The 18,421-nt window shown below is 38.4% G+C and overlaps 2 protein-coding genes across 7 annotated transcripts in view; one reads left to right on the forward strand and one right to left on the reverse strand.

The window, feature by feature from the left end:
• KIF11 (kinesin family member 11) overlaps positions 1–5,587 on the forward strand; it is a 72,372-nt gene extending 66,785 nt beyond the window's left edge. For all 4 annotated transcript variants that reach the window (XM_069099235.1, XM_069099234.1, XM_069099232.1 and 1 more), the window contains exon 23: positions 96–5,587. In XM_069099235.1, the coding sequence (XP_068955336.1) occupies positions 96–227 (132 nt within the window). In that variant the 3' untranslated portion in view covers positions 228–5,587. The remainder of the gene's footprint in view (positions 1–95) is intronic.
• The window catches only part of IDE (insulin degrading enzyme), a 416,199-nt gene that overhangs the window by 188,681 nt on the left and 209,097 nt on the right, over positions 1–18,421 (reverse strand). The window lies entirely within an intron of this gene.

Below are 18,421 nucleotides of genomic sequence, written 5' to 3' on the forward strand. Positions count from 1 at the left end.
GATGGATACATTGAGAAAGTCTCTAAAGTGACATTTTGTATGTTATTATATTTGTTACATTTGTGTTTAATTTTTTCTTTCCTTGACATCTGCAGCGTAAAAAGTCTTCCAGAAAGGATAAAGAAAACAGAATTGTAAACATTGTGGACAAGCCAAAAGTGGAAGAAAACCTGGAACATATTGCTGTTAAGTCTAAACTACCTTTAAAAGCCCAGATAAATAATTAAGTGGGGTGTTTTTTTTTTTTTAATCTCTCTTTTGTAACTCCTGACCTTGGTTGTTAGGACTATCTCAAATTTTTTGTTGTTGTTGTTGATTTAGTCAGTAGGTTTGGCCACTTTTAATATTGTCAAGTATTTCATTTGGTGCTTACTAATTTGAACTTCAAATGAGTAATTTGGGGTTTCCATTAAATAAAATTGTATTTCGACCTTTTGTTTGAGACAGCCCAGCAAATGAAAAGGTTAAAGTAGTTATTTTCTTAGGCCTCTATTATATTTTGTATATCCTAAACAAATACAAAACTGCATTGTTCTTCTAGGCTTGAAGTTACATTGGAAAATATCATCAGCAAATTGTTCCTAGAATTAGGATGCCCCCTGTGGGGGCACTCTTATACTTTATGGTGTGTAAATATTAGCTATCTTGCTCTGCCTCTTCTTCATCTCCTTCATATTGCAGACTTACTTCATAAGATAATAAAAAGCATATACATCTCTTATTGTCTATTTAGATTAGCAGATAATACTTCATTTTTTGGTGTGAGATATTTGTACACATATAACGCTTTCTATTGAGTGTGTCTGAGGTAATTATCTATAGAAAAAAAGGGAGAAAATTATTCAGTCAGAGAAAATGTGGATATCAAAGTATACCCATTACAAGAGTTCTGTAGGAGGTGACTGTATTGTGAAGCTTTTCTTTTATATGTTTTATGTGCTTCGTGGGGGGAAAAAGGAGACATTGTAATGTAGTGGATAGAGACCTGCCTTCAAGTCTTGTCTCTGCCATATACTAACTGTATGACCTGCAGAAGTCATTTCATCTCTTAGCGAAACTAAGACTTTTAGTTTTAGAGAAGGTGATGCATGTCCCACGTTGGTAAAGGCAGCATCCTGTGACAGTGAGCTCATAGTGCTTACATCTTCTGAAAACAGGAACGGATTATTGCCTCATGACCAGAGCACTTACTTTCTCTCCCTCTGAGAGAGAGAGCACAAGATAGGAGGATGGACAGGAATAAGCAGGAGGAAGGGCAAGGTTTTCCAAAGCTGTTCCCTTGTTTCTCTCACAGTTTGGAATGGTGTAGGATCACACAGAATGTGACCTATGAAACCTTAACACTTGTGAATGTATTTTGTGTGTGTGTGTATCTGTACAGATAGACAATAATCATGCACACGTATAAATTTGAAGATTCCTGCAGGGAAACTTCTATAGGGAATGAATTTAGTTTATAAATCACAGTTATCTTTGCCCTCCCATATTTTGCTAACCAGTTTATCAACAGGGCTAAATGTTACAAATTTTTTTTTAAATGTAAAGCCTCTGCTGTAGTAAAATATTTGGGCAACTTAAGACTTAATAAAAAGTATCTGAGAGCTGGCAATTATTCACAGGAAAACTAGTCAAGTATTTGTCTGGTTAAAAAAAAGAAGACTGCCCTGGAATGGAAGAGTCTCATCAGAAAATATGCTTGTTCCCATCCTGACACTGAAATGGTGTGAAAAAAGACATGTTTTGTTTTTAGCCTCTTTGTGTGTTGGAGGGTCCCCACTGCTCACGGCAGGTCCCTGCTAATCTATCCACATCCTTGTTCCTCTGAATTACAACTTTTGGGGAGGCAGCTGAGTGAAGTCAGAGGTGTTATCTGAAGCTATCATTTTTTCTATATTCAATTCAGAAATTTATTAAGTGCCTACTATAGGCAGAGAATTGTATTACATACTGGCCAGAATTCACTGTTCATTTCAGACATGCTTCTACCCTCATAAATTTATAATATGGTGATAGTGGTAATGAGCCACAATATAACACTTGATAAAAGCACTAGAAAGTGGTTTAAAGGAAGGGTAGGAATCTCACAGGCAATTGGGTGAGGAATGCATTGAAAATGAAGTGAGGCCAGATTATGAAGGAGTTTGAACTTTCAGTATGATAGTAAGCAAAGGACCATTAGACACCCACCTTTTTGGAGACCAGATCTTCACAAAGTACCACATTCCACCTTAAACATGGATCCAATGCTTCATAGATCCAAAGAACCTCTGATCAGAAGGGTTTTTTGCTTCTGCTGCCTTGGCATGCTGGCAGATGATGCCCTGATAGGTGGAAACAGCATTGCGGTTTTTTTGCCAAAGTGACCAAAAGGAGTGATTTATAAAACCTGTCAGTGTGGCTTCGACATTCATACTTACCAGGGGCACCTTGTCCTTCTTTGCTGGTTTTATCAGCATTATCTGTGTTCCACATAGAAGATTTGATGTCTGTAGAGGCTCCCTGGGGCTAAGGGTGCAGCCAAATACCTAACACTGAAGGCCATCTTGTGGCAGTATAATTCTGCAGATGTAAAGACATGGATGATGGCTGACCAGTGGGTCCCCACAAGGTGGCCATAGACAGCTCTGAAGAGGCACACTGGAAAAAGGAGGAGCTCACTGAGTGCAAGTCTCCTGTTTTAATCTTGTCTATAACCTCATAACTCTAAGCATAGGCCTTAGTATGTGTGTCAAGGATCCATAATTTCACTCTTATAGATGACCTCTCCACTGACAGAGGCTTCACAAAACCCTTCTCTACCCTCGTGGACAGCCTTCATAGTGGCGGCTGAACATGTGGTGGCCAACCTTCCTGGGATGAGCCTCTCTACCTCTTCATGCAGGCCCCTGGTCTGTCCAGCTTGATAGGGCCTTCCAGAGTTTGTTTTCCACTGGCATAGTGTAAGAACCCATAGTCACCTTTGTGCCACAGCAAGAAATTGGAGAAGGATTTTATTAAGGGGCATCCATAAGTGCTTGTCGAATGAATAAGCTTAGAACATTAATGCTGCCCTTAAGGAGTTATAATCTAGTTGCAGGAATAGAAACATAACTTATAAAATCAGGCTTTTAAGTAAGTGCCAGTGAGTGACAAGGACAATAAATGTTATAGGAATAGAGAAACTAGTTAAAGTGGTTGAGGGAAAGCTTCTTGAATGAGGTAGAATTTGAGCATTGGTACATAGTAATTGGAGATAATTCTGGCACATCAACATGATAGACAAAAGTCAGAAGTGATTGTTTTTCCTAGCAAAGACATATAGGCAGTAATATAGAAATAGAATGACAAACAGTAGCACTTCCTTTTTTTTTTTTTTAAGCCAGTGGGTTTGCAGGTCACCCGGAGACTATATTTGCACAATGTGGAAGGAACTGCAGGGCATTGCCTGCAATGAAAAGGAAAGCTTTTGGCATCAGAAATAAAGGATGAACCACTTTAAAATTTCAGTTTTCTCACATAGCCGCTTGATGTGTATCTTTTGTTTTACTTCATTTTCAGAACTTTTCTTTAGATCAGGACTTAAGGCCCAACAAGCCGTATGGAACCTGCAAACCAGACCTTGAAAAGCCTCCTTAGTATACCTACTGCATATGCCTAAGTCTTCCAACTTAGAACATTGGGTAATGGTTGCTGGGTGAATGAACCTTGATGGTTAAGTGGGACAGTCAAACTCCAATATAAATGTCATGCATGACTTTATTCTAGGGACTCTTTCTTCATCATGGGATGGGGCACAATGATCCACAATGACAATCTTTTTTTCCCCTCCAAATCCTACAATTATGACTAATGACTAATTTATCTTTTATGTTCTTTCTCAGATTTGTAAAATAATTTCTCCTTGTACATTGTAATCTTTTTTTTTATTGGAATCTTCATCCTTTTATCTTGTCCTTCTCTATTTAGACCCTACTGTAATTCAGTTTCCTAAGGTCTAATACCTGAAAATTGAGGAGTAGGTAGTTCAAAATAAGTTCATAGTTCAAAGGTTTAGAAACAGTTGACCATGGTGGCAAAAACAAAAACCAACCAACCCAAGACTATTACTTGTAAATATGCATTATTCACATACCCTACAAAGTATATACAATAATATAGCCAATTTAACCTCATAAGCTCATAGAAAGTCATCTTTTGGGGTGGCAAAAAAAGTCATCTTTTATCGCTTTAGATTGCTAATAATGTTTGTTGCTCTGAAATGAAAATCGATTGTCAATATAAGCTACAGATAAACTCTTACTAGAACTGCCCTTAGTAAATCTATGATTAATAAAATTAGTTTCAACATTAACTTATATTCCTTATGATATTTCCTTTCTGGCACTGAATCTTCATTTTCAGGGTTAAGCAAGTGATTGAATTTTCTAAAATAAACTTCTTCGGCAAATAGAAAAAGATTTTGTACCTTGTAGTGTCACCAAAAAATGCAGTGCATATTTTCTTTCAAATAAAGCACATGAAATGTGATCTTTTATTTTCTCTGTATGATACAGAGTATAGTAGTGATTGTTCACTTTTCATAAAATCTAGTTAGTAAAACATGCGAAAGAACAAATATTCCTGAAGGAAATATTTAGCTAAGATGCTCATTATTCTAAAATAATAATACTTCTCTGAGTGACACAGTTGCAGACTTTTTATGACTGAGCAAAGTTTTCATTGTCAAACTAGCAATGAACTTGTGTTAAAAATTCTAAATGTACAAACGGGTGACTGTGAATCTGACAGTGAACAAATGATTTGTACAGATTTTCCTTAACTTCTGAAATGGTTTCTTAGGTTCAAGGTTTCCCCTCAAATACCGACTAACTTGGTAGACAAACCATGGAAATATTTACAAGAGCAATTTCCTGCCCCGTTTCTCATTTTGTTGCTCTTTTGATATCCTAACCCCAGATTCTTTTCAAAGAAACCAGATACTCAGCCCTATGCTAGTCAAAAGCATCTTTTCCTCCAACCATTAAGCTTACCTCAAAAAGACACCACCACATATTAGGGAAAAGTTGACCAGGTTCTAACTTACAGAAGCTATTCAAAACTTTCTCTTGAAAGAAACTAAATCTTGCAATGCAGCCTTAGTTTATATATAAACTTTTTCAGCTGCATTAGTAGCTGATATATCCCACTTGAGACTTCCCCATCTTAGAAGAAGCTGATTTAAGTTGAAGGATGGATTACTATGTATGTCTGTTGGTTCAGCAATTCAAAGTAAATGTCATAAGCAGTAAAATCAACCTGTTTCTTAGCTTACTTGTCAATAGGAAGAAGTAAAATTATAAACCAAATTACTTTTTCCTGAACCTATTCCCTTTGGGGAAGAAATGTATTTAAATAACTTACTATATTAAATTCAAAGGGTTTGGGGGAAGGAGAAGGAAACACTTGGAGTTCTTTACCAGTTATGCTGTATTTTATCTTCAGAACAAAAAAATGTAATTTACATTTGCAAGGTACTAACCAGTTAATCATTTTGCCTATATCTGTTTATATTATGCCTATATGTTATAATAAATTTAGATTGAATAAAATAAGTTCGCTGTGATCAAAATTGTCACTTTGCTTTTTTCTTTTAACATAAAGCACATGCAGTCCAACTAGTTGACTTTTATATAAAAATAAAACCTTTTATTGAATTTATATGTATATAAGCTTATACAATATAAATTTATATAAAAATTTTAGAAATCTCTGATCACCACCTTTTTTTTTCCTAATCTTAAATTTTCATATATTATCCACTTCAATAAACAACACCTAGATATAACTTAAGTAACTTTTTCTATTTAATTTTACCATTCTATCAATTGCTATAATTCTAATTCTCATAGGCTCACTTAGTGATTCTAATGAGATAAGTAATATCAGTACCAGAAAGTACAATTTACATTATCTGATAAAGGTCAACAAATAAGTTACAGATTTTGTTGGCGGAAAATAGCTATATGTAAAATGTTTCTCCCCCTAAATGGCTTCTTTTAGAACTGTTAATTTTAGGAAATTTCTGTACAGTTGTAATGTTTGTGCACCATCTACACTACCACTAACAAATTGCAGGTCTGAAGGTTGCTCAACACCTAGGTCAGGGTGCTTATCTCTTAGTTGTTTTGATTTCTGTACATAGAATGTGACAGACTGATACTTCGATGGAGCTATGTTCTCATGGATCACCTAGCCTCTCCAGCAGTGAGTGCACAGCCTGTTCCCTGTCCATGACTCTCCATCCTGTGAGCCACTTGGCCCTGTCTACCCACCAGGAGGGAGATCTTCCTCTAGATTTCTTGCTGTTCCACAGTTAACAGTGGAGCACACAATTTGGCCATTAGCTCTCCCTTGATCTCACTCTGTAACTGGCTCATGTTGTCTAGTCATACATCTTTGAGAAGAGCCTTTATGCCACTTACACACCTTCTTTGTTGGCAACGTATCCCAATTCATGTCTCTCCATTGCTCACTGGACAACCCTTAACTTTAATTGTTTGCAGTTCTATAACTTGTGGCTACATTGTTATCACTGAAAAAATATTGTTGAAACTATTAGCCACATGAAATGCCACCCCAAATAACTTAAGGGAAATAGAAATTAAAACAACTCTAAAATTTTGCTTCATACCCAAATTGGCGGACAAGAAGTAGAAATGGATAAAATTGGAAATACTGCTGGAAGATGCTCACACTTAATATACCATTGATAGACCTATAAATTAGTCAACTATTCTGGAAAGCAATTTGGAATAAAACTGGAAAAGTGAGTAAAACTCCATGCCCTTTGACCCATCTGCTAGGACTCAGGGGTGGGGGAACCTGCAGCCACAGAGAAATGTGACCTGTGTCCTCAGGTGTGGCCTTTTGAGTGAGTCTAAGTTTTACAGAACAAATCATTTTATTAAGACTTCTGTGAAATTTGGATCCAAATCGTCCCACTTGAGGACCTAGAGGGGCCACATGTGGCCTGGAGGCTGAAGGCTTCCCTCTCCCCCCCACCCGTGGCTAGGTGACTATTCCCGGGTTGTTCCCTTACCATAGACCTCACTGATAATCAGGTTCCAAGTCTTGTCAACGCTACTTTCACAACCTCACATTGGTCCCCTGATTTCCACTCAGCCAATACTCTTAAGATCCTCATCATCTCCCTTGGACTATTTTGATAGCCTCCAAATTGAGCTTCCTCCCATTCATAGAGCAACCTTAGTAGATAGAGCCCTTGGCCTGGACTCAGGAAGACCCAAATTCAGATGGGGCCTCTTACACTAACCTGGTGACCCTGGGTAAGTCATTTAACGTCTATTTGCATTAATCCACAGGGGAAGGAAATGGCAAGCCACACCAGGATCTTTGCCAAAAAAAACCTAAATGAGGTCAGAAAGAGTTGGACATGACTGAAACACTGAACAACAGCAAATATACCTATATAAAATAGGGAAGGTAGAAAGAATAGAATTTGGCAATTGATTGTATTGATTGTACAAGGGTAATCAAAGGGTAAAAAAAGAGAGTGAGGGGTTAAGGAACAGTAACCCTAAAGTCTCCTGAAGTGCCCTTCACCATCTCATTTCTTCTTTCTGTTGAAGCCCTAATCTATCTGCAGATTGAGAGAGGCTGGCTAAAGTTTTTATTGTATGTAATGTAGTATATTAAGCATCCTAAGACAGGGGTATGCTGGAACCAGCTCTGGGAGAGCCAGTTGTTAAATTTTCAGTCTGAGCATTTACATCTGGGAAATCAGCAAAGAGAAATCAGGCTTGATTTATTACTTTGTTCACTTTCTATTCTTAAAGTGATTGCTGTTAATGTAGATTACACATAAAAGTATGTTGTGTACATTTTCCCCTAGGGAGATGGTTGTTTAACAATTTCCAGCACTCTCCAGCCTACAGGACTTTAATAACGTGGCATAGCAGATAGAGTTGACCTCAGGAATACCTACATGATTTTAAGACCTGTCTCTGACACATACTAATTGGACAAGTCACTTAATATCTCAACATTCCAGGCAACTCTCTAAGACTCTTAAGTTTTAGAAAAGGTTCTGACCTTCATCAAAAGAGGGACTTTTGGGGCAGCTAGGTGGTGTAGTGAATAAGAGCACCGGCCCCGAAGTCAGAAGGACCTGAGTTAAAATCTGACCTCAGACACAACACAAAACTAGCCATGTGACCTTGGGCAAGTCACTTAACCCCAACTGCCCTCCAAAAAGGAAAAAAAAAGGGACTTTTCCTAATCAGGGAGTTCCCTATACCAATGAAATCTGGTATAGGGTGTAGTGCCCTATCTCTGTTCTCTCTCATTTTATCCTCTGGTTCCAACCCTCTATCCTGCAAACACCCCCTTTCTTAAAAACAAAAACAAATACCCTCCCATCAAATCATTGTTCTATTTCTCTTCTCACTTTCAGAGCCAAACTCCTAGAAAGCATTGGCCACACTCATTGCCTCCATTTTCTCATCTCCTATTCACTTCTGAATCTATTGCAGTCTGGCTTCTGAACTTCATTAGAACAGTTCTTTCCAAGGCTATGGACAAGCTTTTGATCACTAAATCCAATGACCTTTAATGTGGGAACTTGTTTTGTCTGACACGTTCACAAGAGTTTGGTTTTTCTTCTTCTATTTCCCCCAGGAGTGGGTTCAGTTGGAAGGAAGACAAAATGCTTGTTAATTAAAAATAAAATAAAAGTTAAAAAATAAGTAAATACAATATCCTCTTCTCAGTGCTCATCCTTAACTTCTCTGTAGCTTTGACACTGCTGACCAACTTTTCCCCCATGGACATTCTCAACTCCCTAGCTTTTCATGACACTGCTCTCTTCTGGTGTTCCTCATACCCAATGACTGCTCTTTCCTAGTTTTGTAGGATTATAATCTATATCCTATCTTTCAAGTGCAGACATCCCCCTCAGGCTCTGTCCTGAATTCTCTTCTATTTACATTTTCCTGGTCTTCTCAACAGCTCCAATGGGTTCAATTCTCATCTGAAAGTGACTCCAAAATCTGGCTAACTTAAGGGTTATTCTTGATGCTTTACTTTCCCTCAATGCCATTTTAACCATTTGCCAAGTCTCGTCAATTCTACCTTGACAATCTCCCTCACATCAGTTCCTTTCTGTCAAGACATTCACATGGCTGCCACACATAGAACCTCACCACCTCTATCCTGAAATATTGCAACAATAACCTTCAAATTGGTCTCCGTTTCCAGCCATTTTTGTCTCTAATCCCTTCTCTGCATAGCTGCCAAAATTTTTTTAAAGCACAAATCTGCTTATGCTGCTTTCTAGTTCAAATACTTCAGTGGGAATTGTGAATTGGCCCAACCATTCTGAAAAGCAATTTGGAACTCTGCCCACAGTCACTACCAGGGGTGGGGAACCCAGGATCTCAAGGCTACACGTAGTTTCGAGGCGGGTTCCCCACCCAACTAAACTGTAAGAGGTATCATTATTAGGTTTATAACCCAAAGACATTTTTAAAGGAAAAGGACCCATACATATAAAAGTATTAGTAGAATTCTTTTTGTGTTATGGCAGAGAACTGGACACGAGAGGAATGCCTGTCAATTATTGGTAAATGGCTGAACAGATTGGGTAGATGAATATAATGGACAATAGTGGGCTGTAAGAAATTACAAAAGAAGTAGTTTCAGATAAACCTGGGAAGACTTCTATGAACTGATTCAGTGCAGAGTGATCAGAAACTAGAGTACAATTTATACAATAACATTGTAAAGAAAAATAACTAAGAATAAAGTAAGATCTCTGATCAATGCAAAGACTAGTTATGATTCTAGAAATACACTGATAAAAACATGTTTCCCACCTCCTCACACTGAGATTGTCAAGAATGAGACATTTTGGGGGCAGCCAGGTGGCACGGTGAGTAAGAGCACCAACCCCAGCGTCGGAAGACCCAGGATCGGTTCTGGCCTCAGATACTTAACACCCACACAAAATAACTGGCCCGTGTAACTTTGAGCAAGTTACTTAGCCCCAATTGTTTAAAAAAAAAAAGAGAGACATTTTTGAACACAGCCTCTGTCTAGAATGTTCTCACTCCACCTCTTCACCTTCTGAATTCCTAACCATCTTTTAAAACCTCACTTCAAATATCCCCTCCTCCATTAAGCCTTCTACCTTCTATTTTGTTGGTATTAACTTCTCCCCGAATTCCACTATGGACCTAACATAACCTTTTAGCAACTCTATACTATATTTATCATATAATATTATGTACTACAATTAACTGTATTTCTATAATTCTCCTCTACCAGACTGCAAGGTCCATGAAGACAGGGACCTTGTCCTAGACAAACTTTGTGCCTGGCCTAGTGTCTAGCATGGAAGGTGAACGCAAATGATGTTTATCAATTTTTAAAATTAAGAGACAGAAGATGGGCACAAGTCCTGGCTGTGCCACTTCTTCGTTTTTAACCTTAAATGAACACTTCAGTCTTTCTGAGATTCAGTATCCACATCTATCAATAGAGATAATAATGCTGCCTCTAAAAATCTCAGACAGTATGGGAATTCTTAACAGAACAGCAGTTCATTGAGGGCAGAAAGCCCTTAATGATTCTATATTCTTTGGACTTGTATTATCAGTGTCTAGTAAAGTGCCTTGCATATAACAGACATTTAATAATGTTTGTTGAATAATAATGTATTTTGCAAACAGCAAAGCTCTATATAAAGATACTACTGTTCAGTTATGTCCGACTCTTCGTGACCCCATTTGGGGTTTTCTTGGCGAAGATACTGGGGTGGTTTACTGTTTCCTTCTCAAGCTCATTTTACAGATGAAGAAACTAAGGCAAACAGGGTTAAGTGACTTCCCCGGGGGTCACACAGCTAGTTAGTGTCTGAAGCTGGATTTGAACTGAAGTCTTCCTAATTCTAGGTCTGGCACTCTATTTTGTCACCCAGGTGCCTAAACCGATTACATGTTGATATAAATAATATATTTTTGTGAAAAATAATGTTTTCAAAAAACTTTAGTGAGAAGTGACACTCGTCATGTTTTTTGTATATCTCTTAAATATCTGGTTTAATTGAAGACATCTATATTCCCATATTTGCTCCTTCAATTGATCTGTTGGGATTTTTTTTTGTTGAAGCATATGCAGAAAATCTGGCCTTACTCAGATCTTTAGTTGGAAAATAGAGGAGTATTTTAGTAGAACAGTAATGTCTTAGTATTATTAGGAAAAGAGTTTTGACCTTGTAGACCCCCATGAGAGGATATGGAGACCCCTGAGGGGTTCTAGACCACACTTTGAGAACTGCTAGGTTAGAGCTAAGTTGTGAAAGTCAAACTGAGGAGTCTGTATTTGGTTCTAGAGGCACTAGGGAGCTGCTGGTTTGGGTTTGGGGAAGTCACATGATCACACCTATATTTAGGAATATCACTGGTGGCTTATGTGGAGGAGAGATTGGAAAGCCAAAAGACCTGAAGCACTGAAACCACATATAAGTACAATATTGCAGGATTATAGGTTTTAGGTCCAAAAGGGGCCTTTTTAAAATTCATCCTTTCCTTTCACAGAAGAGAAAATGAAATCCCAAGGGTTTAAGAGACTTGCTCAACTTCCTACAGCTGGTGACAGACAGGGTTGGAAATGCTTTGACGTTGGGGACAGTAAACGAAAGACAGAGCTGAGCTCTTCTCAGCTAAGAATGTTTTCTGCAGTCATGGAAAAAAGAGTATCTCAACCATCAACTCCCCTCATCCCTATATTCACAAAGCATACAATAAAAGATGCAGTTGTAGAGAAGAAAGAAAGGGAGGTGATAGGGGAGACAGCCCTTCTGCTCTTCCAGACTGTACCCAAAGCCCTTTTTTTACACTTGCTAATTCACTAGCTGGCTATTAGCTTCATTTCATCTCCAGCTCTTACAGCATGGGAATGAGAATTCTGGGAATGCCCCAATAATTAAGCTCTGTTATAAAACATCAACCATCCTCCAGGCTTATAACTGAAGAGTTCAACTCCTCACTATATCCAATCAATGCCAAGTCCTATTGATTCTACCTTTACAAATCCAGGTAGTGCAGTGGTTGGAACACTGGGCCTAGAGTCAGGGAGACCTGAGTTCAAATCCATTCTCAGACATTAACTATCAGTGTGACCCTAGGCAAGTCACTTAATCTCTGTTTGCTTCCATTCCCTCATCTATAAAATGGGGATAATCATAGCACCTACCTCCCAGGGTTGTTGTAAGGATCAAAGAAAATAATAATTGCAAATTGTTTAGCACAGCGCCTGGCACATGTTAGTCAGTCGTTTTCAGTTATGCCCCGTGTTTTGTGACCCCATTTGGGGTTTTCTTGGCAAAGATACTGGAGTGGTTTGCCCTTTCTTCACCTTATTTTACAGGTGAGAAAACTTAGGCAAACAGGGTGAAGTGACTTGCCCAGGGTCACACAGCTAGTAAGCATCTGAGGCTAGATTTAAACTCAGGAAGATGAGTCTCCTTGACTCCAGGTCAGGCACTCTATCCGATACACTACCTTGCTGCCCTGGAACCTATTTATATAGGTACTATATAAATACTAGCGATTACTATTCTCTACTATGTACCCACCTTCTCTCCTTTGACACTGCCCAACACTCTGGTTCGGGTCCTTATTGCGTCACCCCTGAGCTACTTCAATAGCCTGCTGGTTGGTCTCCTTGCCTCAAATCTCTCCACACTCCAGTCTATATTTCCCTCCCCTGTCAAATCAATCTTCTTGCATAAGTCAGACTATGTCAAACCCTGTTCCGCTATTCTGAGTCCCTCATTCAATAAACTGCAGTGTCTCCCTTTTATTTCCAGGATTAATATAAAATCATCTGTTTGGCTTTCAAAGCCCTTTATGACCATCCCCCCTCCCCACCTTTCCAATCTTCTTATACCCCAGTCCCCCCTTTTCCCCCCCCCCCACTTACCCAGTGACCTTGGCCTTCTTGCTTTTCCTTGAACAAGATACTCCATTAACAGACTCAAGTCATGTCCACTGGCTGTCCCTCTCCCCTCCCTTTTCCCCCTGCCTGGAATACTCTCCTTCATCCTCTCTGCCTCCTGGGTTTCTGTGGCTTCCTTCAATTCTCAGTTTAAATCCCACCTTCTGCTAGAAGCCTTTCCTAATCCCCCTTCATGATAAGAGATTATCTCCAATTGGTTCTATCTACATCTTATTTGTACAAGTCATTGGCATGTTATCTCCACCAATGACCTCCTTGAGGGCAAGGGACTGTTTTCCTGAACCTAGTAGGTGCTTAACAAATGCTTTTGAACTTAATTTAGAATCTATTTTAATAAGATCTTACCTGTACAACAACAAACCCAAACCTTTGAATGAAGCAGTTTTTTCAAACTGGTGGCCCACTGAACTCAAATAACTGTCAAGATTGTAGTGGTTTTCCATCCAATAAAAGAATAAGGATATTCTCTTGGGTTCAATCCTAATTTCAAGCAGTCTTTTCCTTCTCAAATCAGTAGTACTTCAGGATTAACACTCTTCTTTCTCCTCCATAAAGGCCCTGACTTCACAGATTAGTCTTCTCCTAAGAAACCCTTCCAGTATCTTTGCCAATAAAATGCCAGATTGAGTCACGAAGAATTGGGTGTGGCTGAACAAAAGAATTTAGGATATTTAGCATTTTCACTTTACAGGTGAGCAAAAAGATGTCATACATGCTAGGTTATTTTTTAAAAGTTGTTTAAAAAATTAGTTTAAAAAATATTTTTAGAAAGTTATCTTAAGCAAAATAGTTAACAAGCTAGAAACCATGCCTGGAAGAATGATCAGGCTCTCAGCAGCTTTTAAAGTTTCCCTGATGGGTGATGGACAAAGCTTTCCTGGCCCGCATGTTAGTTGGAAATGGTTCTACACAGGTTTCTCCTAGAGCCTAGAACCTCTATCTTTTTTTTTTTTTGAAGGACAGTCTCTTTATCACACAAACAAGCCCTGACTGAATGCAAGCTAGCTTTGTATTTTCTCATTTACATTCTGATATCTTTATGTTTCCTGCTTCTCCTCCAGGGCAAGTCCCGTATTGGATCAACTAGACTGGAGGGGTAGAGAGGCTCTGTCTCAGTCTACAAAATGTCAGACATCTGGATGAAGATGAGTAGATTTAATCCCCTGGTGGCAACTAAGAGGTTGTGATAGAACCCTGGGTGTAAAATCAAGAAATTCTTCTTGTTGTTCAGTCATGTGTGACTCTTTTATGACACCATGGACCATAGTACACGAGGCCCTTGTCTCTCCACTATCTCTCGAAATCTGGCCAGGTTCATGTTCATTGTTTCCGTGACATTTTCTATCCATCTCATCCTCTGCCAATTTCCTTTCTTTTTGTTTTCAATCTTTCCCAAAATCAGGATTTTGTCCAGTCAGGAAGTCAGAAAGACCTGAGCCATACATTCCTCCTAGCTGGGTAACTCTTAACAAGTCACTTAATTTCTATCTGCTTCAGTTTCCTCAACTGTAAAATGGGAATAATAAATAAACCTTCCCCCTCCCATCATGAGGATCAAATGAGATCAAATTTGTAAAGTGGTTATCATAGCACCTGGAACATAGTAGGTGTTTAATAAATACTTGTGTTCCTCCTTCCATACTTTCAAGAGTTGGATAATGAAATGATATTTTTTTTTGTTTTCATTTAGATGTTTGGCATCCTTGTGACTATATTATATATATATTTTCATCTGTCTGTTGAAGGATTAAAAAGGCACCTGACCAGTCCAATTCTCTCTAAAAACATAATATAGAATTGTATCAGAAAAAGATTGATACTCAGACCAAAAGTGTCCAAAACTACCAAAACCAGGTCAAGATGTAATTGGGAAATAATTAACAAAATTAAGACACATTAGAACAAGATAATATTAGTATATGATTTTCTAAGTCTATACTCAGCTAGCGGGGATCCTTTTGGATGGCTCAGTGACACCCATTTCTGTTTGAGTATGACACCACTGGCCTAAGGGATAGACTCCATTGAGGAAGAAAGATCTCATGGGCACCTAGATCTTTATAGGAGTCCTTTTTGTAATAGGAAAGAGATTGGGGAAATGCCTAAACAATTTTTGGTAAATTAATATAATGGAATATTATTGTATTATGAGAAATGATGAGCAAGATTAATTCAGAAACTCAAAACTTAAAAAAAAGGAAAGTTAAAATTTTTTTACATGTAATTGAGGGAAATAAAACATTATTTTAAAAAAAGGATTAATTCAGAGAGGCATGAGAAAATGTATATGAATGAATGGAATTGAATTAAGGAAAACTAAAAAAATGACTGCAATCATGTAAATGGAAAGAAGAAAACTGGCACGAAAATTAGACTAAACGCTCTGAGATTATAATGACTAAGTTTGGCCCCAAAAAAGAGATGTGAGAAGCTACTTCCCTCTCTTCTTTCAGAGGTGGGAGGACCATGACTTTGGAACATTGAAGATAATGTCAAACCTTTTTGATCTGGTGAGTTTTGCTAATTTTTTTTTTTCTCTCCCTTTCTTTTCTTCTTTATTATAAAGGATAGCTTTCTGGGAGTTGGGGAAGGCTTAGTGTTGCACTGGAAAGCATAATGTAATAAATTAAGAAAAAAAAATTGTGGAAAGAAGGTTGGATTTGAAATCAGAGGACCTAGATTTCTATCTTAAGTCATCCACTTATAACCTGTGTGACCCTGGGCAAGTGTAGCAGCAAGCACCCCAAGCATGTCCTCAGGGTTTGCTGCTCATACAGGTTCTTGGATCTGCTTTGTTAAAACTCAAAATGGGTTAACAAGCTTACTTTAATCAGTCAGACATATATCGTTTACCTTGTTCAGGGGAAAAAGGTCAGCACCCCAAACTTCAAAATATACAGACAGAATTATCAAGACATTAACAGATCAAGTAGACAGCTTTCCAAACTGTCCAACCATTACATCCATACCCAGTCAACATCTGGGTTTCCACATCTGGGTTTTTCAAAGCCGGGGGACTCTCAACAACGGCTTCCCAGAATTCAGATCAAATCACAGAACACCTCTCAAAGTGAGTCCCAAAACAAAGCTACACATCAGGGCTTATATAGCCTTCTCCTGGCTCAGAGAATGTAACAACCTTATTGACTCACTGGCCAATCAAGAAGTATCGAGGGGCGGCCAGGTAGCACAGCAAGTAAGAGCACCGGCTCCAGTGTTGAGAACACCTGGAGATCGAATCCTGGGCTCAGACACTTAGCACCCACCCAGAAACACCTGGCCGTGTAACCTTGAGCAAGTTACTTAACCCCAATTGCTTAGGGGCGGCCAGGTGGCTCAGCGAGTAAGAGCACCGGCTCCAGTGTCAGGATGACCTGGATCAAATCCGGGCTCAGATACTCAGCACCACACCCAGAAATAATAACTGGCCGTGTAACCTTGAGCAAGTTACTTAATCCTGATTGCTTTAAAAAAAAAAAAAAAAAGAAGTATCTACTGAAAAACAAGCCTCCCTCCCCAGGCTTCAGGTGCATTTTAGCCTAGGGGCAGGGAAGATCTTCCAAATTTGCATTCCCATTACAGCAAGTCACTTAAGTTCTCAGAGTTTCTTCACCTGGTTGGTCTAGAAAATCGTATTTTAAATCCCTTCTGGTTCTAAATCTATGACCCTATGATCCTTCTAGCTCTAAATCCATGACCCTACGAATCCAAGGATCCAGGGGAAAGGAATGAGACTTGGGAGAACCAGACAATAAGGAATATTATTTCAACCCAATTTGTATACCCAAGGATGGATTTGGATCACATCCCAAAGAGAAAACTCCATTTTAGCCCTCCTTAGCTCTCCTATTGAAGTTTGCTGGTAGCTAGTTGTTATATGATAATGATGTTAGTGTAGGAAGTGGACGTGTGATTTCATTGGCATAAAAAATAGAATGGACTAAGTATTCATTAAACATCTCCTATGTGCTAGGCATTTTACAAATATCTTATTTGATCCTCACAACAGCCCTGGGAAGTAGGTGCTATGATTATCCCCATTTTACAGCTATTACTATTTTCAGGCAACTGCTAATCCTGAATCCCACATGCATGAGTTTTTCATCATCAGAAATAAACCAAATTCCCAAATTTATCTTAGTCCCCAATGGAAGAAATCGTAGGTAAGAACCACCTTACTATATGGCTTAGCCTTTTGCACAACAGGAGTGATGAAAATAAATGCTGCCAAAATTTTGGGAAAGCATCTTGTTTAATTCAGAATATAATTAAAATCTCATGTAGTTTTTATTGGTTTTAGTATCCAGCAGAGAAGAAATATTGAAACTCCAAGACCTTTTGTATTAAATAGCCACAACAGTTCTGTTTTTATTAGTTCTGACTGTGTGAAAAAAATCATAAGGACCCCGTTGAAAAAACCCGGGTTTTTTTTTTAAAGCCCCGAATGACTTTTAAAACAATAAAATAAACTATAAAACCTGCACTAGTGATATTAAAAAATTATGTTGTTCAATAAATGTGACATTCATGAATGTGGGTGTAATAGTGTTCAAGCTTTAGCAAAGTGGACCCAGGTCTAACAATTGAATTTGAAAGAAGTGGGGTTATATAACTTAGGAGAATTAAGTGTTTCAATGTCCCCGTCAAGATTATGCAGTTGTGCTGGAATGCCAAAGCCTGGCCACTAAGCCTCTCACTTCAACTAGAATCAATTACTTAACTAAAAGGCAAGAAAAGACTTTCTCTTCTCTATATTGGTCTCTATTTTCCCAATGTTTCAATCGATATATTTTTTGAACATTTATTTCATTTCAGATAATTTCCAACAATGGGTTGTGTCACCTTAGAGAATAAAAAGTGTGTGCACATGTTTCAGGGAGTGGGGGTGGGGGGCAGAGTAGGGTGAATCTATGTCATAAACTCTATTCATTGGACCAATTTATTGAGTGACTACAGTGTTTACTCAGTTCTTATGGAGGAGAGCAAAGGGAGTGGTCATTAAGTTATTGTAAACAAGCTAATAAGAGAAGATATATAAATATGTATATATGTGTATGCATATATTGTGTATACATGTGCATATATGTGTTTATATGCACACATGCATGTGTGTATAATTTGGATACTTTGAAGTACTTTGCAAAGCACTTTATCTTCTTTTGTCTATATTCTTCCTCAGAAGAATGGCCACAAGTCAATGTAACATATATTAAGTCTCTCCCATGTATACAACATTGTAGTACTCAAGAGAGACACACGAACACGAAAGGAGATGGCTGGTCCCTGCCCTAAATGATACATAGACAAAAATTATACATGGTAGAATGGAACAAGTGGGGGGGGGAGGAAGGAGAGAGAGAGAGAGAAAGAGAGAGAGAGAGAGAGAGAGAGAGAGAGAGAGAGAGAGAGAGAGAGAGAGAAAAGG

The sequence above is a fragment of the Petaurus breviceps genome, unplaced genomic scaffold (assembly GCF_028583685.1).
Source record: "Petaurus breviceps papuanus isolate PSGF00001 unplaced genomic scaffold, PetGlider_PUasm1.0 37, whole genome shotgun sequence".
Lineage (NCBI taxonomy): Eukaryota > Metazoa > Chordata > Mammalia > Diprotodontia > Petauridae > Petaurus > Petaurus breviceps.